Here is a 25499-nt window from a genome sequence, read left to right on the forward strand (position 1 = left end):
CTGAGCACAATGGCTCACACCTGTAATCCCAGCACTCTGAGAGGCCAAGGCAGGAGCACAGCTTGATGCCAGAAGTTCAAGACCAGCTTGAGCAACGTAGTGAGACCCAGTCACTACCAAAAAAAAAAAATTATCTGGGAGTGGTGGCATGTGCCTGTATTCCATGCTAAGGCAGGAGAACCACCAAAAAAAAAAAAAGAGAGAGAGAGAAATACTTATAGTAGTGTCAGGCCTCTGTCCTCTGTGCATGGTAGATACAAGGAAGATTCATGTGCAGGAAAAGAAGGAGAATGGATGTTGTCAAATAGACAATGACAATACACCAATTAATGCAGAAAAACAAACGAACATAGAAAAAAATAAACAGTTCAGGTTTCCCCAGAGCTTTTTAAGATAGAACCATTTTAAAGTCAGATAATTACAGATATTTAAGTTTAGACTAATTTTTCAAAACTACACTTAGAGAGTTTTGTTTTGTATAGTAAACATTTAAGCACAATGCTGGAGAAGCTCTACCTGTAGTTTGGGGCTGAAAAGGAGAGTGACTTGCTGTGGGGAAACCTCCAAAATTACTCGAACCACTAGACTGTCCAAATGCATCAAAGTTTGCAAAATCTGCATTTGCAGAATTCTGAGCTGTAAATGGTAAGGAACAACATATGTTAATGAATATGAAAACTATAAATGAAAATACATGACAAATGAGTTTAAGAATTGCATGATAAGTTCTATGTATCAAAACTCACTTAATAGAGAATTTGCTTAGAAATCAGATATTAAATCCTACCAGCATTTAACCCAATTACAAGTAATTTACTAAGGAGTAACCAGGAATTTCCAAAAACACTTTATGCAATGACAAATTTGGACACGATACTCTGTATATGACAGAAAAGTGACTCTACTAACAAAGAAAACTATTTCAGAGTACTGAGTTACAGTAAAGCAGACAAAGATGTAGAAAATATTCTGGAAAATTCACTGAGTACAAATGCTAATCAACTATGTGAATCTGAATAATAAATATTTAAAATGATACAAAGATGGTTTAATTAATAAAGAAAACTTTTTTAAGTTTACAAATGTGTCACCATGGTCATATATAAAAATTTAAAAAAGGACAAGATCACCAAATAAATTAAAGATATTCACATTCTATTAGAAGCCTGCAATTTTAAACTTATTAAAATATAAGAAACAATAAATACTAGTATAGAAATTACAGCATATGATTCAGAGCCCCGAACATTAACTGAATACCTATTAAATATGGCAATTCAGGATTTTGTAGTACTTGTATCCAATTTCACTTCTAGGTACTGATCTATTCACTATCTTCAACAATCGATTATAAATGTCACAGAATGAAATTTTGAAAAACACAACTTTGGAAATTAAACACTAATAAATTCAGTATCAGAAAAATTACTATCTGGACACTCAAGCAATCTATGCATAAAGAAATCCAAGCTAAGGAGAACGTAACACAATGGTAAAACTGACTCTCAATTAATTGTATTTCAAAAAGTACAAAGGAGTCAACTTAGTATGAAACTTAAGATACCAAATTAATGAGCCGGAGTCTTGCTAATAGCTGTCATTCCTCCTCAATGAGAAACAGATATTCATGAGACAGAAAGACAAGAGAGAGATCATAGGATGAAAACTAGCAGCGCTCAGCAAATTTATCTGACAGATATGCTTTGTTGCATCTATACAGTATTTTACATTGTTTCCCAACAATTCCCAATATTTAAAGAGGGTATTTCACAATAAACAAAAAGACTTCCAGCTTCTCTTATTAAAAAAAAAAAAAAAATCAATATATCTCGTAATCCTAAGTCCCTATCTCCATGTGATAACAGATTAGAACATCTCCTTTAAAAAGGGCACCACTGTTCCTTAAACAGAGCATTATACTACTCATTTGTGTTACCTGAGTTGCAAGGCAGTTGGGTTTAGATCCTACAGTACAGAGTGTGACAAATATCAGTTACAGTTTACAGTGCGCAGGTTTTGTGATGATTGATGTTTATCATCAGGCAAAATAACTACTAAATTCAGCAGGTGAACTTTATTTCTAGTTTCATGCATATTTCTGTAAAAGATGACTTTTCTGAACCCCATACAGCAACATACATCCACAAATACTATACCTCAGCCTGAATGCTCACATAAAGAGTAAAGACTGCTGGCTTTTAAGTCACTAAACTTTCTACAAAAGAACAAGTTTTCCTACAAAACAGGGCTAACCAACCAGACTGGCATATTTGAATAATTGTCATTTGCCATTAAAGGTTCTGTCAGTCATAGCAAACTGTTCAGGATGACATTCTCATCTAATATTTTTGAAAAATTAACAAGAATATCAGGATGAGAACTTGGCAATCAATAACTTTATTTGTGAACCTTATATGGAAAAATAAAGATTCTGAATGCTTGGAAAGGCTCTGGAAAAAATCATTTCAGTTAAACCATGACCTAGGTTTTATACCTAGAGACTACTCCAAGGCAAAATGTCAAAAGATAGTATCAACCGTATAGAAGGAAAAATAAATGAGTAATTCAGTAGTTTCTTCTTGTAACAGGCATATACATTTTATTCACCTGTAATCAAACCAAAACTCAAATAAAGAAAAAAAAGGTAATTTGAGCAGTCATTTTAAAGTAAGAACTTTAGACTAAAAAAAAACTCCTCTTATGCAACCTGACTTACAGTTAGCCTACATTGCTATTACTTTCTTTCTTCACAAAACAGTTAAGATCAACCACTTTCTATCAATCTGATCAAAATAGAAGTTTCTTTTCCTTCACTGCATATTCTATAATTAAATGATGGTGACTGTTTTCAAAGTGCATTTTAAGGGAGTTATTGAAAGTAATAGTGCAACCATGGTACAAGTTAGTCTGTAGAGTTGCAGTGATTTATCTAACCATTTTTGGCTAACAGAATTACAAAGAAAATTTCAACATTACCTGTGAAACTCACAAATTGCATTTAAAGAGAGAGAAACAATGGGAACAAGAAATAAGTTGCAAATTTACAAAAGAAGTTGGTACTTATCAGTAATTTCACATTATATTTCAATAATCCTGAAATGAAGATTAAACCAGAATATATTCATAAATTATACAAGGTTTATTATTTATTGGTTTTCCCACCAACTCTTTTTACCAGCATTCAAAAGCAAGAGGTGGGAAAAGAGAGTTGGGGTTCTTATCTGGTCAGAGGGGAAATGGATTTCTATCTAGAGGGTTAAGGGGAAAGAGGTTCTCCAGGTTTTCTGGGATTTTACAGCTCAGTTAATACAGAAGAAGGAAATCTACCACAACCTCAACAACTTAAGCAAAAGAAACTCACAATTTCTTATCCTCATCAGTATAACTTTTCCTGAAAAAAGAAACCCATGTCATCCTAAGACTCCTTTTTAAAGCAAATACACACATGAGACATATAAAAATTATACCACAATTTCCTTCTAAAGCATGTCCTTAGAAAATGTTTTTATTAATATTTGAAACAAAAGGTTCCCTTATTGCTTGCTAGAAAGAAATGTGGCTGGAGAGAAGTTTTTCCACAATTTTTCAAACTATACCAAACAGAACATTTTGGAGTGTGATTACATGTAATATGCTTTATGTCATCATTATCCAAAAAGTTGGGTCATCAAATTGAAAGAAAAAGGAAAACCATTACAATCTCACAAGTAAGTAAAATAAGGCAAAATAAGTTCTAAAATACAAATAGAAAATCAGTTCTATCAGCAATGGTTTCTGCTATGCTCATAAAATTGTGAAATACATCTTTTAGAAAAATAGTCTTGAATTTTTCTTGTCCATAACTGAACTTAGAGAAAATAATATAAAGCAAAGTTTCAAATTATCAAATTAAAACTACAAAATGACTAAATTCCTAAATTAATGTTCTACATCTGGTTTGATACTTATGTAATCACTCAAAATGCAAACGGGTAAACTTTCCATGATATCAACATCACAGCTTACCGGCATCCAAAACAGATTCCATACACATTTCCAACACAAATACTACTATGTATGCTTCTACACTGTTAAAGCATAAAGCAGGAACTGTAAAGATTCAAGAAACTACCAAGCTGTTGGGAAATGAATCTAAACCATTTGAGGAATCTTAACTAAGATCGAAAGATTAAAACAGCACAAAAACTTGCTATAAACTGTGATCGTTTTTCTTAAATGCACGATAGGTAAACATACAAACATACATAAGTGTATATGTGTATACATATGTACATATATATGTAAAAGGTATGAAAAAGAGAGAATACTTATTGTACCTTTTAGATGCTAACCAGTTAAATGCATCATCTCATTTGAACCTTGCCACTTATCAAAGACAATTTATAGAATAAAAAATTTAGAAATGTTAGGTAATTTGCCCAAAGTTACATAGATAATAAGCAAGAAAGCCAGCATTTGAACCCAGGTTGTACCAACTCCAAAGCCCAGGTTCTTTTTAATACATTATGCCACTTCCCTATCAGACTATTGCTATCACAATTAAGGAGAGACACGAGTGACCGAATCTACACTTCAATAATCAATTTTTAAATATTACCTAGTACCTCTGCGAGCTTTGCATATTTGTTAACAAAATAAAACTCCATAAATCCCAATTTCTGGTGACGTGCATTAAACTGTTTGTAACAAATATGTTAAATCTCAGAATAAGGAGGGAAGAAAAGGCCATTCAAAGACCACAAGTGTTCTATCAAAAAAGTATCTTTAGGGCTGGGCACAGTGGTTCACGTCTGTAATCCCAGCACTTTAGGAGGCCGAGGCAGGCGGATCACCTGAGGTCAGGAGTTCAAGACCAGCCTGGTCAACATGGTGAAACTCCGTCTCTCTACTAAAAACACAAAAATCATCCAGGCGTGGTGGCAGGCACCTGTGGTCCCACTTACTCAGGAGGCTGAGGCAGGAGAATTGCCTGAACCCAGGAGGCAGAGGTTGCAGTGAGCCAAGATTATGCCAGTGCACTCCAGTGTGGGCAAGAGTGTGAGACTCCATCTTAAAAAAAAAAAAGCACTTTGGGAGGCTGAGGTGGGAGAATCCCTTGAACCCAGGAGACAAAGGTTGCAGTGAGATCTCACCACTGCACTCCAGCCTGGGTGAGAAGGCGAGATTATAGACATTATATCCTTTCCCCATTTTTCCACGAAAACAGGTCATGCCAACAACTGACAGAAACATTCTCAACAAAAAATGTTTACTGATATTCAAAGTGTGATAAAGAAGTAATGTTTCTTGGTGCTTTATATACATTCCCCAGCAAAAGTTGTTGAGAAAAAACACTTACCTGCATGACTGTTGAAATGTGCAAAGTTAGCAAAATTGGCTGTAGCTGTTGACTGAGGAGCTGGAGCAGCAAAGATGTCTGAGCCAAGATCACTTAACAGGTCAAACTGCTTCTTCTCCTGCTGCTGCCCTTGAGAACGACCTACAACTGGGGACTATAAACCACATATTAACTATAAAGATATTACAGTCAGATCTGCAAAATCTTTATACAAAACTATCTCTAACTTAAAACACACTTAGATATAGGAAGAGTTACAGTATACTGAGTTAACCTTTCTCATTTTTCACTTAAACCTTTTGTGAAAACAGAGAAATCTGTCCAAATGTTCTAGTATGTGTTATCAAAAAGGATTCAATCCATAGTACTATGCTTTTGAACCATTCTTGTATAGGATAGAGGCTGCAATACTATACAGTAACAGATCGGTCACAGCCCCACACAACTATAATAAAGTACAAACTTTAGGTAGCAACTTATGAAAAGATTCCATTTTGTTCATTTCTAAGAATAAGGTATAATGCAAAGCCCCCTGTGTTTTAATGATCAAAATGCTTCACAATCACACATGTGGGAAAATTGCACTACTAAAGAAATTCCTTCCTAGAAAAGTGTATCACAGAGACTTTATGTTTTAACTCTGATAGTCACCACAGATTCATGTTTTACTAACTGCATAATAAATGATATATACATACATATATATATACACACACACACATATATATAGCTATAGCAACATTCCTGTAGAATTCACCTTTACAAAGCTGCAGAGAAGTCAAAGAAACTCGTATTAGCAACAGCAAGAAGAACAAACATAAATAAATTTCAACCACTTAACCTACAATTTCTTAATGTATAATAAACCACTGGAACATAATGCTACTGGCATACAAGGTTATGCTGCTGTCTTAAAGAATTCTCAAATTCTTGATACTCAAGCCCCCTTAAGTCGAACTCCCTACAAAGATTCAAAGACTACTCACCTGACTAGGTGTGCCCTTATTTAAGTGCAGTGTTGGGGCAGAATCCCCTAAGAGAGATTTCAGTGGTTTGACCTCAGGTGTGCTGCTTGTGCTACTGGCAGAGGACCCTGAAATAGATGCATGAACTGATGCCACGACTTTGGCCTGTTCTGGTGGGACATACCTAAAATATGTAAAAACCAGTTAACTACGAAAAATGTAGGTAATTCTACAACAAAAAATGATAAGCTTAATTCTAACGTTGTACGAGACTGTTTCACCATTACTCTTATCTGAAAACCCTCTCACACAGAACTGATACCTATTTTTTTAAAAAGAAACAATAGCTTAAGACAACACCCATTAAATAAAAATACTCAGAGAAAAAGAATAACCACAAAACTCATTTCAATTACTTATTTATAGTTTTTCTAAGATATTAAGTACAATATAAGAAATAACTGCTTTTAACTGAAGACCTACAATTAATCATCACAATGAACAGTTAATAGTATAATTTTAAAAATTATCTTAGATCATAAAAAACTTTAAGACAAATGAGGAAGGAAAACACTGGTAATATTACAGTTAGGAAAACACTGGTAATATTACAGTTAGGGAAACACTGGTAATATTACAGTTAACAGCCTAAAATATAAAGGCTTAGAATAAGATCATCCCATTTTAAATGAACAAAAGAAGCAATTCACAGAAAGAGACATAGAAATAAAAACACTTTTAACCTAACAAAAATGCAAATTAAGGCTTTATTCACCTATGAGCTAAGTGTGAACTTCACAAATTTTGTATTGCTACCTACTAAAATAAATAAGTGTGCTTTGTACACCAGAAGTATCACTTCCAGAAACTTATCCTTAAGAATTGGTAAGTCTATAGATAAATGTATGCATGGATGTTAACCACAGTCCTCTCTTTATCATTTCAAAAAAAACTGGGAAATCCAACGTCTATCAAGAGAAAAATATTTAAAGGGATTATGCTAAAAATCACTGGAATACAATACTCATAGCTACTCTGCTTTGACGTGGAAAGATAAAACTTCACAGTTCTTGCAGATTTAATTCCAGTCATGTAAATACATGATTTATGTGAGGAGGCAAGTCAAGAAAGAGGCAGCAAGGATATAATAATGTCCAAACATCGGCAATGCTGACCTCTAGGTGTGGGATTAAGTGAGAGCTTTTGTTCTTTGTAATTCCGGGTTTTGTCCTACAAAGGACAAAATAAAAAAAGGAGGCTTTTTATTTCCCATATTTAGTAGGTGAGGAAAGAAGGAAAACCATGTTTAAGAGCACCTGTTTCAGAAACAGAGTTCAAATCCCAGCTCTACCACTAAATGGCTGTGAAACCTTGGGTAAACTATTAATACTTCAACTCTTTGTACTTCCATTTTCTCACTGATAAAATGGAGAGACAGAGTTGCTGTGAGGTTTAAATAAGTTAACATTTGTAAAGCACTGAGAACACATTCCTAGTATAGATATTTGCTAACTACATAAGTGTTGTCACCAAACTACATTATAGTCACAAACAATGCAACTGCTTTTTTTTTTAAGTAAATGGGAGAGATAAGAGATATGAGAATGAATACAAAAAGTTATACTTTCCCATAATTTAGCACACTACTGATATAGCCAAGTCTTATCGAAGGATAAAATCAGATGATAGTTATTGGTTCAAGACTGACCTGACACAGTAAAGAAACTAATCTTGTTTAACACAGAAAGTGCTTTTGAGAACTGGTCAAAAGAACAATTTCAAAATCCCTTTGGATAACAACGGCATCACTGTTTTAAGTACAGTTACAGTGAGTATTTTTAGGGAGACAGCATCTTAATAGTGCTTATTCCATGTCAGAAACCAATTTCACTGCTCTCTAGCTGTATGTTACAGGTGTGCAGGAGTCTGCATTAAAAACATACAGGTTCTGGACCTCTTAATGATGGTTACCTGTCCCACCACGTAAAGTCTGTATTTGTATTACTCTTATTATCCTGTTTCTCAGGGAAGGAAAAAAAAAACACATAAATTATAATTATTTGAGGTTTCCAGGTACTTGGGTTATAGTTTAAATGAATAATACATCACTGTTATAAATGTAGGGGTAAGGATCTATGATTTTAATTCTACCAACTGTTATTGACACTCATTTTTCTCCTGATATCTAGAGCTGACCATAAGCTAATCCCTAACCAAACTCACTTTCTGAATTGGTAAAAGTAACACAGCTGAAAAAACAAAACTAGGTTAGGGCTACGCAAGGAGAACAGTCTTTCCTACAGGATGGAATGTCTAGGAAATTCAGAACCAAAACTATAAAAGGATAATTATACCTTTCATTTTAAAAGAATCATTTATGCTACCACATTTTTACTATAGACTCATCTTCTAATATTTACTTCTTTCCTAAACTTGTATTTTACTGGTGTATTTTAATCTATTTTCATACCTGATGTCTTCTGGTATAGCTGAATAGAGCCCTGACTAACCTTGCCTTGCAAAAAGTAGTCTATTTTAGGCCGGGCACAGTGGATCACACCTGTAATCCCAGCACTTTGGGAGGCTGAGGTGGGCGGATCACCTGAGGTCAGGAGTTTAAGACCAGCCTGGCCAACATGGCAAAATCCCATCTCCTGTATCTACTAGAAATATAAAAAATTAGCCAGGCGTAGTGGTGGGTGCCTATAATCTTGGATACCTGGGAAGCTGGGGCATGAGAATCACTTGAACCCGGGAGGCGGAGGTTGTAGTAAGCAGAGATCGTGCCACTACACTCCAGCCTGGGCAACAAGAGCAAAACTCAGTCTCCAAAAAAAAAAAAAAAAGAAAAAAGTAGTCTATTTTGGAAAGCAGTAAGAATACAAATTTTAATACAGCATGCAAGTCAGAGCTAATGTGCTCCTGAATGAAGGTAAAGACCTCTGCTGTAAACCACGTCAAATGTTCTCTCAGGACCAAAACAGGCTCCGAACATATTCTCCGGGTTGAAAGACAATTTCTCAGACAAACAAGAAGCCCGTTACTTCCCCATTATCTACCCCCTATTTTGACTCTCTGCCCCATCTTCTTCACCTCCCAAGATGAAATATCCGTTATTCAATACTATTAAAGAAACAAACAAAAGAGTTCATAGTAAAGAGTCTTAGTAACTATATTTAAATTGTGCTCATATAGCTCAAAATGAAGAGCCCTGAGTAGATGAACACTAGCTTTATGTATATAGTCCCTATTCCATTGTAAGGGGCTTACTAGCTATATGAACAATCTGTTGGAATTAATTTTTAAAAATTAACATCCGATAGATTTAGTTAGGGAAATCCAAATACTCCCTTCTTAACCAGGAAGTAAACTGATTTCTTAGGTAGTAAGAAAAAAATATTTTGAGTGAAGACTACAACAGACAATTAGGTAGACAGATTACTACACCAGAGCTTTAGCACAGTGCCTAGTATATAGAAGATGCTACTCAATAAATTAAAAAAAAGATATGACTCAATAAATACTTGCTAAATTAATGATTTTTAAGACTGGAGACTTTGTAGGAAAAAATACATTTAAAGAAGCTAACTGAGATAGGGAATGAGTAGAAGGAAGAATCCCTAACTTTCCTAGTAATTATTATAAAAAAAGGCTGCTGCCAGGCACAAATGAGTTAAGATAAAGTAGAAGTAAAGGTTTTTGGAAACCAAACCAACAAAAAGCCAAGGGATAATGAATTATATACTTATCTAGTTCTCACTGTCTGTCTTTTATCCTTCATTGTGTCAGACTAACCTTATCCATAGTTAATATGATTTGGGGAGGCTTTATTCTACATACAAACTATTCACTCACCATCTTTTCTTTTCATATTTTTCTTGTAGAAACTCTTTCACTTTTTGTGGATCCCTGAAGTCTGGAATTGCTGAAGATCTATCATCAAACAATCCTAGCCAAATCTGTTTACAGACCTTTGGAAAGAATCAAAAAAATATATATGTTAAATTCAACATCTTCACTTAATAAAATTTTAAGGGGAAATAATGATTCTTTCAGGAAGCTAATCTACATAATAATTTTAATAATATGCATTCAATGAGGATACTAATAATCAGATATAAAGAAACTAAATTTATTTTTAGTATTTTGCAGTATGTAGTAAAATTTTAGCAACAGAATCATTTAAAAAGGGAAATGAACAGTGAAACGGGATTTGAGAGGACCTGGGGCCTTTTTGGTCTTGGTGGAATCATAAACCTTACCATTAGCAAAGTCTTGTAACCTGTATAAACCTCAGTTCTCTTACTCACAAAACAAAGGAACTGAACCAGTAACAATTTTACAGGCCTTTTAACAAGTCTAAAAAACCCAAAAGGAACACACAAAAATACTAGAATCGTAAACAATTTACTGTAAAACTGTAACAATAAACACAAATATAAGGCAGATACACTATTAGCTTTACAGTTGTCTCCTATGATTTTTTTGTCCAATAGCTTAAAAATGAGAATCTGAGATATTTAACTTTCAGAAAAACCAAAAGAGAAACGAAATAAAATAGCACAAAAAGAACTATAAAGAGAAAAACTTATAAAGTAGACTTCATCAACAAGTTATTCTTCAAAAAAACTTAAAAAATAAAAAACAAGACTCCAACTGATAAAAATATTTGCAAAATGTTTAAGAAATTGAAACTGGAATATATAAAGAACTCCTACAACCCAATTATAAAAGACAGATAACCCAACACTTGTTTGGGGTTTTTCTGGTTTGTCTTTGAGAAAAGGTCTGTCTCTATTGCCCAGGTTGGAGTGCAGTGCTGTAATCTCAGCTTATTTGTAAACTCCGCCTCCTATGCTCAAGCCATCTTCCCACCTCAGCCTCCTGAGTAAGCTGGGACTACAGGACTGCAGCACCAAATGTGACTAATTCTATTTTTTGTAGAGACAGTTTCACCATGTTGCTCAGGCTGGTCTCAAACTCAGAGCTCAAGCGATCCATTCACCTCAGTCTCCCAAAGTGCTAGGATTACAGGCATGAGCCACCACACCCAGCCAACACTTATTTAAAGAGGGGGCAAAAGATCTGAACAGACACTTCACCAAAGATATAAGCAGCCCACTGTCATCAGTCGTGTATAAAATGCAAATTAAAACAATATTGAGGCCAGGTGCGGTGCCTCACGCCTGTAATCCCGTAACTCTGGGAGGACGAAGAGGGTGGATCACCTGAGGTCAGGAGTTCAAAACTAGCCTGGTCAAAATGGTGAAATCCTGTCTCCGCTAAAAATATAAAAAAATTAGCCTGGCGCCAGTGTGTGCCACTATGGCGCACACCTGTAATCCCAGCTACTCAGGAGGCTGAGTATGGAGAATCGCTTGAACCCAGGAGGCAGAGGTTGCAGTGAGCCAAGATCACGTCATTGCACACCAGCTTGGGCGACAAAAGTAAAACTCCGTCTCAAAAAAAAAAAAAGACACTGAGACTCCCAAGATAGACACGCATAGATACCACTAGAAAAGCTAAAAACAAAGTTATGACCACACAACGTGCTGGTAACAATGCAGAACGGCCAGAACTCTTTAGAATATAAAATGGTATAAGCGCTTTGGAAAACATTTGGCAGTTTCTTAAGAGTTAAATGTAGACCTGGTATATGACTTAGTCATTCTACTTCTAGGTATTTATCCAAGAAAAATAAAAGCACTTGTCCACACTCAGACTGTACATAAATATTTACAGCAGCTTTGATAATAACCCCAAACTGGAAATAACCCAATTGTCCATAAACAAGTGAATAAAAAAATGGCAGAAAATCCACAGAAGCATATTATTCAGCAATTAAAAGGAGCAAACCATTAATACAAGAAACATGAATAAACCTCAAGATTACGTGCACCCCCCTCCCCACCAAAACATATATACAACATATTTCCATTCATTTAAATCTTTAATGTAAACCTGTCTACAGCGAGGAAAAGCAGACCAGTGGATTCATTACAAAGGGTTGCACAATGAAATGGATGCTCTCTTGTTATTGTGGTAGTGGTTTCATGGTATATAGATATGTCAAAACTCATCAAATTATATTTTATGGACACGTTATCAATTTAAATATGTACAAGTTATCAGTTATTCCTCAACAAAGTTATCAAAAACAAGTCCACAAATTTCCAAAATTATATTATTTTAAAGAATAAGCAATTACGACACTATGAAAAGAACACAGTATCTCGTTTCAAAAACCCTGACAAATATTTAAGACATGAGCGAAGGAAAAGCATGCTTCTCAATCTTACCTGCTCACTGAACTGGCTATGGGAGACATAAGAGAAAGAATAGGAAAAAGGACTTGCCCCTCTCCCTCCTACCAAGTCCCCAAACATGTTTCAAAATATTTCTTGTGGTTCCTTCCTATTTCAGGCTCAGTACAGATACTATAAAGTCATTTTGGAAGTGACAGTTGACACGAGTGAGGACTAGAGTAAGGCATAATCCATTATGAAGACATTTCAGTGTCAAAGCCTGAGACGTACAGACACCCAAGAACAGTAGTGCAACTTACTGCCAGAAATACCATAAACCTTAAAGAGACCCAGCTTGTCCAATTAGTTTTTAGCCACTTAAAAAGAACTACATGGGACTCTCCTCAGGCAGAAGCCTAACTAATGATTCTCCCAAACTGTAATTCTTTAAGATTTTTAAAGATCTATCAATTACGTTCATAAACGGAGGACTGCAAGTTTTTAATTCTTCTATTTTAAAACTTCCCAAATGAGAAAACAAGAGACGTGGTAGTTATTTGCCCAAAGCCATGGAACTATTGACTGTACTTGACAGAATTACTTCAGGACACTTTAGTCTCTACTTTCTAAAACTTCTGCCATATACAACTTCTAAAACTAAAATCAATAAATGAATAATAAATAATAAGCATACAAATAAATAAAATGAAGCCGACAGACTAAGGGCAGACAGATCATAGAGCTGCCATCTTGGCACTCATAATGGTAATGCAAAGCAAAGATGGAGCGCTTGACTGTAAACTATTTGACATAAGCAGATCGTAGGATTTCCTCTAAACTGCATACTAACTGCCGTGGTTCTGCACCTGCTCTCTGAAAGGTCACACTGCTAGAGAAAGTCATTAAAAATAGCTGCTTGGGTCCTCTACAAATTCAAAATATCTCACTGTCAAAGTTCCTCAGTTATTAATCAGCTTTAATTTCCTATTATATTGCCCACAGCAGCTATTTCCTATATTTATAGCTCAAAATCCTAACCATTCTCGACACTCTTGGCAGTTGAATTCTTACTCAAGTGAAATGACTCAATATGTGATTCCCAATTCCTTAAATCAGCAAGCAACATCAGTGTCACCTAAGAACGTGTTGGAAATGCAAATTTTCAGGAGCCACCCAAGACGTGTGAAATCAGTCCCTCTAGGTAGAACCAAGCAATCTGTTTCATCAAGTCTTCCAGGTTATACTGAAGTAGGCTAAAGTTTGAACCAATGCTTCAGTAACATCTAGGCCAGCAGATGGAAACTTACTTCCTACCTGTAACTTTTCACCTTTCCTTGCCTCTATCAGAACATCAGAGACAGAGGGAAAGAGAGATTCAAACTATATACAGCTTTCAGCATTTCTCAAATTTAGCCAGTAAACCTATTATGGGGCAAGATTCATTTAACAAAGCCAGTGTTTCAGTGACACATCTGGGAAAACATCAGTCTCTAGCTCCTTATGACCTACTCACATTTTAGTACCTGAAAGGTCACCTTCTGCTCCCAACACTCTACTAACATTACTATTTCAGGCATCTAGATTTGCTGATAAAGTCTCTTTTCTGCTTGTTTTTTTAGTAAAACCAATACCATCAACTGAAAAAGGGGTTTCAAGGTTAGAAAAAAAGGGTGAGAATGAATTGACTAAGAAGCACTGAAGACTTGGGGCCATGAATATCTAAAGTGAAACTAGCTTTATCTGGCTATTTAGGTAAAAGTAGGTAGAATATTGGTTTAATCGGGCAGAACATGACAGAGGTTGGAAAAAGGTGACTATATTAACAGACCATGGAACCTAAGCTAAGAAAAATAAAGACATCATGAGGAAGAGAGATAACAACATTTAGTGAAATGAAGGAGTGGAGGTCCTGATAATTGTCCCAAAATTGTTGGCTCCAGTATTAGAGGGCATAAGCTGGAAAGAGAATCAGTGGTGGTCAGAGAACTGGATGCTTGAAACTGAAATCTGGGAGTTGATACAGTTATCAATAAATAAAAGGTTTAAAGTAGTATGAAGGATCACTGGAGGTCACGGAATTCTGGAGGCCATGGAGCTATCTGTGTGGATACTGGCCATGCCAAAATGATTAACACTAGTGGAAATAAAAACAGTATTTAAAATGAATGAGGGGGCTGAGCACGATGGCTCATGCCTGTAATCCCAGTACTTTGGGAGGCCAAATCGGAGGGACTGCTTGAGCCCAGGAGTTCAAGACCAGTCTGGGCAACATGGCAAAACTCAGCCTCTACAAAAAATACAAAAATTCGCCAAGCGTGGTGGTGAATGTGTAGTCCCAGCTACTTGGGAAGGTGAGGTGAGAGAATCACCTGAGCCTGGAAAATAGAGGTTGCAGTGAGCCTTGATCATACTACTCTACTCCATCCTGGGTGTCAGAATGAGACCTTGTCTCTAAATACATATATACATATATACACACATACATACATACATATATACATACATACATACATACACACACACACACACACACACACACACACACACATACTGAATGAGGGAGTTTGACTGGTACAATTGCAACAAAAAGATGCAGCCACTGATAAAATCTATTGACATGAAAAGTGGGGGCAAGGCACTAAAAACAGCACCGAGGAGCAAGAATGACACTTAAAAACAAGGAATTATACAGAACAATGGAATTAGCTTTGATCTTTTGGGGGAGGTAAATAATCAGCTCTAATTATAGAATAATGTGGTGGTGATGGTAGTTAATGAGCTTGGACTAGGGAATCAGACTGCATGAGTCTGAATTCCAATTCTCTTTGCTATTTGACTTGAGCAAGTTAATTTTTCTTTACCTGTAAAATACAAGTAATAGAACCTATTTCATAGGGAGGTTTAGCAAGTTAAATAAATACATGTTTGGTAACAAGAACAGGTATATAAACTTTTAGTATTAGTTTGGTCAGGCGCAGTGGCTCACGCCTATAATCCCAGCACTTTGGGAGGCCAGGGGTTCGAGACCAGCCTGGCCAACATGTTAAAACCCCATCTCTACTAAGAACACACACACAAAATTAGCCAGGTGTGGTGGCATGCACCTGTAATCCCAGCTACTCAGGAGGCTGAGGCAGTACATTTGCCTGAATACGGGAGGTGGCAACCGCAGTGAGCCAAGATTACGCTGCAGCCTGGGTGAAAGAGCAAGACTGTCTCAAAAAAAATCGTATTAGTTATATTACTTTTAGGCCTGGTCTCTTAAGTGGTTTGCAGTGATGGGCTATGGAGTGATAAGATAAGCAATGACTGGGAAGGGTGGTCTTACCAGGAAAATACAGGAAACTGAAGATCTCCCTTCATTCCTGCTGCAGACACAATTAAAGTGGTCTTGACAGAGCAATCTCTCTCCTCGACTTCTAGCATTTTGTAGCTCTCACAGGAAACTCATTCCAAACTGCCTAGTAGTAGAATCATGGAGCATGTGTCTCATTTACTTTTGGATTCCCCATAATACTTTAAACAATGGGTTGTGCCATATTAAGTGTACAATAAACTGATAATACTCAAAGCCAGATCTTACAGAAGAACTGAAAATCACACCAGACAACAGAATAAACTCATAAAATTGTTAATTTTTCCCTTGATAGTGCTAATCCACTCTAGAATTGAAATCATAATAGCCACTGACAGAATCTAAAATATGTTAAAGCATATTTTAATCAGTCAGTTACCATAGAAACAGGCGGCACAGTCAATTTGGATAATTTGAAGGAAGTTTAATAAGGAGACTGTTACAAAGCATAGTTGAGTTGTTAAGGAAATCACAAGTGAGAGTGTTCTATCCCAAGGTTAGTAACAGCAGGGCCTACCCCTACCCATTGGCAGTCAAGCAGGGGAGGAAAGAAAAACATCAGCAGAATCTTAAAACAAAGAGGGCTGCCTGATAGGAACTGCAAACTTCAATGGAAGGATGCAGCCAGGCTACAGAAATCCCATAGGAAGAAGTAAGGAAAGTAAAAATCCTAACCTCTCTCTCCTCCTTTCCTTCAATCAGCTGAAAATGTTCCCCACCAGCTGAACCCAACCAGAAACTAGGGATAAGAAGCCCAACTGTATATCCAGACAGACCAGTTGCTTGGAGCCAGAGCAAGGAAAAGGCTAGAGTCAGAAGTGCAGATAACAGCTATCCAACACAGCAGCCAAATCATGATAATAAATATATACAGGGCAAGCAATTTAACAAACTCAGTTATGAATACCAAAAATAGGAAACCTTCATACTCGTTCCCAATTACTCATATAAAAAAGGAAAGGTAAGAAACAGTGTTATATCAGTAATCCTTGAGGGGGACAGCAAATTGGAGGGGAAACTTGCTGAAATGGATATTCACCCTTATTTGGACAAAACCTTATTTTCACAAAAAGGATAAAAAGAATAAACCACATGACATGACTCTGCTTGCAACCTCTGCATAGAAAGATCTAAGAATAAGGAAAGGACAGAGGATCTGGAATTTAAAGAATCTTTTTTCACTAAGCCAATCTACATACATCTAACTAGATTTCAGACTTTCTTTTTTGTCCTTTCTTTACTTAGTAGAGATGGAGGAATCCCCTAGGTAATCCTGCCTCCTTTTGTATGTAAGATATAATCACAGCACTTAATAATACTGCCCATAAAACACAGGAACAAAAGAACAGTTTAAAAATAAAAAATCTGATGAACAAGCAACCAATATCCACTTTTCAGAAGTAGACAGAAAAACTGAACAAAAATAAACATTAACAAACAGAAAATACCATTAGAAGCTCTCTAGACAGGTATCACGGACCTATACAAAATTATATCACCAATATATTATTTTGCCCTAAAAGGAAGAAACGAGGAAGAAAAAGTCCATACTCAGAAAAATATCTCAAATATATGCCATGACTCAAGTAAAATACTGGAAAAACAAGTACGTTATTAATGTTAAGTGCATTATTGCCATTTTCTACACCAATCCAGCCTACATTAATGTGACTATAGTATTTCCAGATCACCAGCTGATTAGTTCTCAGTGACACATATCTGAACAATATATAAACTGAAAGATGCCTGCAGAAACAAACAAAAGCACTATCCGAATGTGCTTTATGCAAGAGAAACTGAAAGTTTTGCATTTACATACATTTTTTAAGAAACTTTACAATACATTCTATCATAACATTTGGTTTTATAAAATGTGCTGGCAAGAATTAGAACTTATGCAACTGAGTAACTAAAAATAGGCACACACAAGCTGTATGTGCAGATCTCTGAGACATAGTACCTTTGAGAAGCAGCCACATAAATGGACAGGTAAGGGAATATCAGACATATGAGATATCAAATCCAACTTATTTACTTTGTCCTAGGGTTTTAAAAAAAAATTAAGCACAAACTACCTTATAATAGCTTCCTCTTAACCTAAGAATCAAATTCTTCATCACAGCCTATTAGGCTCAACAGAATGTGACCCCTGATCAGTCCTCCAAACTAATTTCTAAACTCTCCAGCCCACTGGCCTCCACAGAAAGTCTTCCCTAACCACCCAATCCAAAGGGGCATTTAACCCCTGTGCCAAATCCTAGATACACACTCTCACAATATTTTCTCAACCTTTATCTCATAATTTTTAAATGCAAACTGCATGAGGCAGGAACCTCCTCTTTGATTCAACACTATTTGTATGCTTGATACCTGACACACAGTAAGCACTTAATATCTGGTGCATGCATGAATGCAACTTCCTTAACAGCCCTCAAACGTATGCACAACAGAAATTATCTTTTTTCTTTTGTTCCACCTAAAATATACATGCTGACCTAGAACATTTAGTTTCCTAACTTACTTGGTAGAAATAATAAATTCACTGATCCAAATTCTTCTGTCCTATGTGGGCCAGGGATCAGAAAATTGGGCTAAATCTGGGGACTTTGTTTGCAGATAATGTTTTCTTAGAACACAGTCACACCCACTTGCTTACCTATTGTCTATTACTACTTTCGGCTACAACATTAGCATTAATTGTAACAAAGACCTTATGGAACCCACAAAGCCAAAAGTATTTATTATCTGACTCTTCATGGAAAAAGTTTGTCAATACCTAACATACCTGCAACCATGGACTATGCTATCATTCCAGCATCCGAAGACAAGTAACAATTTAAATACATTAATAAAAACCTGTTTTAGAGGCAGGTATTAGAATGCGCACAGGGATAGCACAGAGATGGGCAAAAACTTTTCCCTGGAGGAAGAACTTCCTAGGAGCAAGGACTAAGAGGCAGTTTATTATACATACTGATTTACTTGATAATATAGGAGAAAAAGTACCAGAATAAGTTCTGGTGCAAGATGAATAGGTACTTAACACTTGTTTTCTAAATAACTACTAAGTACAAATAAATACAAATGATAAAACATTTGGAAAGGGATTACGAAATCTCACAAAGGAAAAGACAGAAGCAAATGCTTAGAATACTAGAGAGAAATAAAATGCAATAGATAGTAAGAAAACTTACAAGTATCTGCATTGTAAAGAAGAGCAACAGCTCTAATTCAGACATCTAGCGTAAAGACGTAGTAAAAGGCAGCATACACAACTCACATACCCATAATTTATTTCACTTGAAGTCTCTAACATCAGAACTGTGTTCCAGATAGGCTAAAAAGAATCAAAACCCAGCTATATTACTTTGGATAAAAACAGATTTGCAGACAGCATACACCAAAGCACTCCACCAAAACAAAACGAATACTTCATGGGAACCAGGTATGCAAACAGGAAACCATCTGGGACCTGGGCAGTCTGAGTGTCTCTTAAGTCCCCTCTCAACTAACCCCTCCACCAACATAGTTTATCATTTGCTTCTCATACTATGTCTTGTCCCCACTTTTGCTTATCTAAGTACAACTTTTGTTTGTTTACTTGTTAGCCTGCACAGAGACTAACAAATCTATTGAAAAACAAACCTACCTAACAAATCTATTGAAAAATACATACAATTTTTCAGTTCAAATGCTCATTGTTTGAACATAGCCTCTGTGAACCTTAATTCAATTTCTGAAAAAACAAGACCTGATAAAGTCACTAGCCCCAGGGTTAGGTGTCCATTTCTGGTGCAATCAGGGGCGTGCATGTGTGTGTGTGCATGTGTGTTTGTGTGTGATGCTGTGTTTCATGGATTTCCCAAGGCAATAAGCCTTTTCTTCTTTCAGCAAGGAGCATGAGTACAGTAAGCACCCCTCCTTATCCCCCCAACACACAGGTTATTTATGAATGTGCTTTGTAAATTACAAAGACCTTTATAAATTTAAGACTTATTAAGTGAAGTCACAGTAGTTTCAAGAAAAATTATCATCTGCCTAACTTTTCAAACTGAGATCACATAAGTAAATTACCCGGTATAGTATAGTGCCTGGCACAGAAAAACGGCTCTGCCTTTTAATTTTATTTACTGTGCCTTTCATGAGCTTCCTTGTTTTATCTAGTTAAATATATCAGTTTTTACTTTGTGACTTCTTCCATTGCTTTCAGTCTATATAAAGTCCTTCTGCATTCAAATGTTAAATATGTAGCTGGGCTATTTGGCTGTATTTTCTATAGTAATCACCACTTTGTGTTTTACTGTTACCCACTCTCCCCCCATGTATACATCCTTAAACATTACAATTTAGTTTTGCTTGGTTTTCTATTTACAAAATATTTTACAGAAAAGCTGATAGTAGAAACACATCTCACATACCCTTCACCAAGTCTCCAATGCTCTATCATTCTCCTGAGAAAAATAATTTTTTAATGAATCATTTAAATTGGTGACATAACAAGCCTTTTACCCCAAATGTGTATTTCCTAAAAATAAGTACATTCTTTTACATAACCATAGCACAATTACCAAAATCAAGACATTAATATTTTATATTATCTAATGTAAAGATCAGTCAGTAATCTTAATAATGGCCTCTATAAAAAAAGAAAAGGTTTTCCTTGTCTAGAATCCATTAACTGTCTCATCTCTTTTAATCTGGAACATACTTTACTATCCCCACCCCCCTCTTTTTTTTTTTTTTTTTGAGACAGAGTTTTGCTCTCATTGCCCAGGCTAGAGTGCAATGGCATGATCTCAGCTCACCACAACCTCCACCTTCCAGGTTCAAGCAATTCTCCTGCCTCAGCCTCCTGAGCAGCTGGGATTATAGGCATGCACCACCACACCCAGCTAATTTTGTACTTTTAGTAGAGGGGGTTTCTCCATTTTGTTCAGGCTGGTCTCAAACTCCCAACCTCTGATGATCCACCCACCTTGGCCTCCTGAAGTGCTGAGATTACAGGTGTGAGCCATTCTTTACTCTGTCTTTCATGACCATGACATCTTTGAAGAGTACAGACCAGCTATTTGGTAGTATGTTCCTTACTTTGGGCTTCCTCATGATTAAATTAACATGAGGTATTTTGGAGAAGATACCACATGAGTAATGTGTCCTTCCCAGTGCATCATATCAGAGATATACAAGGTCAATTTGTCCCTGTACTGGTGATATACTTAGATTACCTGGTTAAAATGTATCTTCCTCTCCATTTTAAAGTCACTGTTTTTCCCCATTGGGATTAATAAATATCTTGCAGGTACATCTTTTGAGACTATTTTCTACATGTTTTTGGCTTCCTTTAATGACTTAATGCTAAAATTTTTCTGAAATTTTGGTGTACTATGTCAGTTAACATTCTAATTAATTTTCCATTTACTGAATAACCAATTTCCACAATGAATGTTGAAATTCATTCATTTTACAAGATCATTCATATTTATAATATATGTCATAAAGGTTATGGTATATCTCAGGATCTAATCTATAAATCTGTGCCTATCCTTGCACTAGTTTCAGGCTGCTGTAATTACTGGAAGTTTATACCACAAATTACTGTGCATAAAGAAGACAGAGATTACAAACAGTAAATAATTTTACAAATTATTCCCAACTAGTTCTACTCTTCTGTCCTTTTGGATGAGGTTTAGAATTATTTCCCAAAAAGAAAAAAACAATCCCAACAGTGTTTACATTCCAATTGTTCTAAACTTATTTTGTGAAGCCTCCTAAAGCAAAGCATTCTCACTCTCAAAGATATTATGAATCTGGTAAGAAAGGTTGCTAAGAAGGAAAAATTAACCAATGGTGTATTCCTGCCTCCCTCTCTCACATATAGACATACACAAAGAATAAGCTTTACATTTTTCACATTTCCCAGAATATACCTAGAGCAAACAAGGAGTTGAGCAAGGGAGTAGCAGAAGGGGGCTAGCTTGTTTGGTCATATAACCTTTAGAAATCATTGTTAAGAACATAACTTTATATTTTATTTTGTCTTGATATGAAGTAAGAATTGTCTGTGGATTATCTATGGTTTAAGTTATCATCAATACCAGTGGCCACCTCTAATTCAAACACATTCATCCATTATTTAGTTCAACCTAGGACTCAATGATAGTGATCTATTTGTACTGACACTCTATTGTCTTGTTGTCCTGGTGACTGAAGGTATGCATTTGTGAGGCAGCTGACTGAAGTTTGGAATGTAGTCACTGGCCAAGGAACAGAGAGAAACTAGCCCAAATTCAAAACAAGCCTCTGAAGTAAACCTCATTTGTACCGCATTCTATGTAAACAAACCAAAAGGTGAGGAAGAAAAGTTTTCTTTCAACATTTCTGAATACACAGGTGGCTATCTCACTGAACAATGGGGAAAATTTGAGCATCAGTAAAAATAACTGAATTTGGGTGAAACATATCAAATAAATAAATTCACGGTATTTTTTAAAAACCTAACCAGTTGCTATTGGAAATGTTATGGAACTATTCTGAAAACAGTTCAATATTGAAGAATTATCTACTGATATTTATAAATAGTTTTAATGTTCTTAAAGAAGAATGACAATAAAACTATTGCATTTTAATGTAAATAGCTTTTATTTATAAAAATAGCTATTTTAAAAAAAAAATAGTGAAAAGTCACTGTTTTAATTTTTGTAAACTTCATTAATGCCTAGTTAAGTAGAAGTCAGCTGATTTCTCATCTGTTTCTACATTTTTATGTTATGTAGCTTCTGGAAAACTCTGTATACCCATGAAAACAGGAGTAAAAAACAGCAAACTGAGTCTCAGTAATATTATTAAACTTTTTTTTTTACTTTAAACAACCTCTGAAAAGGTCTCAAAAGGATCCCCTGCAAGTCCCAAACTGTAATCAGAAAACTATTGATTTAGAATATCACCATTTTACAGTCTCTAATTAATAGATGTAGGCACTGAGCCTTAGCTGCTAACAGGACCAAAAATGAAAACTTTTTAAAGTGGTTCTTGATAAAAGAACACACCACACAACCTATGAAACAGTGGATCTTTCCCCTTCCTTAAATTAACCCTGAATCTTAAGAAACTACTATAGCCAACCATCAGTTTATAGGTAACTGGGAGAAGAAAGGAACACTGACACTACATGGATGGCATTAGCAAAATCCAGAAGGTGGGAAACTTACTGAACAAATGACTTGGTGAACAGAGAGTAAGAATGAGTGACTGGAAAGGAAACTTAGAGGATAAAAAAACACTTAAAGGGCAAACACTATAGATTCCTTCCAGTAGTGGCAAAAAGACTCACATTAAAAACCCAACTCTCCAGCAGATAACAACTATAAACTCTGGACAAAGATTATAAAGACGCTAAAGAGCAACCACAAATAAGCTGAAGAGGAAAGAAACAGCACTAGGTATGCGCTTTTTTTACTTTAAGCATCATCACTTGAAAACAGTCATGCAGGGTTGCTACAATTCAAACAGAAACACACAAGTCTTAAAGCTTAAAGTACCAGAAGACAAGAGGTTCACCACAGCCACAGCAACTGGAAAGTGAGGGGTAAATCCCCGAAGAGAGATGAGCAGAGAAATAAAATAGGTACCACAAAATGTGTGTTATCAACTTCTCCCAAATCTCTAGCTCACTCCTGACCTATGTGTACATGGGGCTAACTTCAAACAGTTCAATTAAGGAACTGAGCAAAGATTTCAGCTGGAACTCACCATGGGAAGCACAGTTTGCTAAAGTAAAAAACAAAACAAACAAACAAAACCGATAGTTTTTGAAGGAACAAAACAGAATCCAGAGGCACATATACAAAGGAACAGGAAATTATGACCCAAAACCAAAAGAAAAGTCAATCCGTACCAGATTCTGCAATGATAAAAATTTTAGAATAAGGAGACAACGACTTAAAATAGCTAGTATATCCATATTCAAGAACATATTATAGGCCAGGCATGGTGGCTCACATCTGTAATCCCAGCACTTTGGGAGGCTGAGGTGGGTGGATAACGAGGTCAGGAGTTCAAGACCAGCCTGGGCAAGATGGTGAAACCCTGTCTCTACTAAAAATACAAAAATTAGCTGAGCATGATGGCAGGCGCCTGTAATCCCAGCTACTCAGGAGACTGAGGCAGAGGATCACTTGAACCCAGGAGGTGGGGATTGCAGTGAGCCAAGATGCCACCACTGCACTCCAGCCTGGGCAACAGAGCAAGACTCCATCTCAAGAAAAAAAAAAAGCAGTAAAGAAAACATGATTACAATAAATAAAAATGAACAAAATCTGAGCAGAGAAATGGAAACTCTAGAAAAAACTCTAGAAAAAAATGTAAATGTTAAAGATGGAAAAGATTAATATCTAAAGTTAAAACTTAGAGCTTAGAAATAACAGAAGAGTTGGGGATAAGAGAGAAATTGTCTGATCTGGAAAGTATAAAAATGGAGGGAGAAAAATTAAGAGAACCTCTGGAAACTGCAGAACAGTATCAAAATGCCCACCAACCAAGCAATCGGAATCTCAGAAGGAGAGCTAAGAGAATAATGAGGCAGAAAAAATACTTGAAGGGAAAATGTTGAAATTTTCTCAATTTGGTAAATGAAAATGCATAGATTCAAGAAGATCAATAACCATAAGTAGGATAAATACATATACACAGACAAAGCATGTCCAGATACATCACAGTTGCATGCTGAAAACAAAAATAAAGTGCTTCACAACAACCCATCACTATAATGAAAAAACAATATAAATATGAGATAAAGTAAATTTCAAAAAAAAAAATCAAACATAAAGACAGACATTACATAATGATAACATAATCAAGAAGACAATTATATACCAGCACCAATAATAAAGTTTCAAAATACATGCAGGAAAAAATGATGTATTTATTATAGAAAAAAATATGAAAATCCACACCAGCTGTCCAATTGTTCTATCTGCAGTTGCTCAACTAAACAAGATCAGTAAGGTGGATCCACAACATCTAAGTACCACCATCAATCACAGAGCTGTAACTGTCATTCATAGAATACTACACCCAACAGGCAGATCTGGCCATTGTCCTATGGCTTTGAGCAGTCTCTACCCAAGTCCAGAGTCTTCCTGTAGCTATTTAGGAAGCAGGTTCTGAGAGACAACGTAGCAAGATAGCCAAATCAGGCTCCCTGCAGGCAGAGCAGCTGGTAAACCACTGCGCTCACAACGCGGCCGGGGAGCGGGGGAGGGGGGGGGGAGTGGGACCTTCTCACCTGCCAAAAGACCTATTGACACTATGCTGCCATTAGATGGCACAAAGCAGGACAAGTTCTCCATCAAAAGATAACTGCTCACAGCGACTCCATCCTTGGAAAGAACCTAGCATCACAGGCCAGTATGAGACTGTCCTTGGGAAAGTGGTGGAGTCATGTTCCAGTAGGAGACTGACCAAAAAGTATCACCCAAATCAACAAAAGTTCCTGCAGGCATGGCCTTTGGCTGCTACTATTCAACCTTAAACATCATTACAAATTCCTCAAAATTCTATGGGGCCGGAAGGCCTGTTTATTTTCTTCTTACCAGCTC

The 25499-nt window shown here is 36.1% G+C and overlaps 1 protein-coding gene across 9 annotated transcripts in view; it reads right to left on the bottom strand.

The window, feature by feature from the left end:
- The window catches only part of AGFG1 (ArfGAP with FG repeats 1), a 71409-nt gene that overhangs the window by 22416 nt on the left and 23494 nt on the right, over positions 1–25499 (bottom strand). For 7 of the 9 annotated variants that reach the window (XM_021666422.2, XM_021666421.2, XM_021666413.2 and 4 more), the window contains exons 3-6: positions 10159–10274; positions 6325–6487; positions 5339–5492; positions 517–636 (exon numbers count right to left, since the gene is read on the bottom strand). In XM_021666422.2, the coding sequence (XP_021522097.1) occupies positions 517–636; positions 5339–5492; positions 6325–6487; positions 10159–10274 (553 nt within the window). The remainder of the gene's footprint in view (positions 1–516; positions 637–5338; positions 5493–6324; positions 6488–10158; positions 10275–25499) is intronic. The other 2 variants (XM_021666427.2, XM_021666425.2) reach the window with 1 other exon arrangement.

Source organism: Aotus nancymaae, unplaced genomic scaffold (genome assembly GCF_030222135.1).
Source record: "Aotus nancymaae isolate 86718 unplaced genomic scaffold, 86718_ANA_hifiasm-v0.15.2.pri h1tg000008l, whole genome shotgun sequence".
Taxonomy (NCBI): Eukaryota; Metazoa; Chordata; class Mammalia; order Primates; family Aotidae; genus Aotus; species Aotus nancymaae.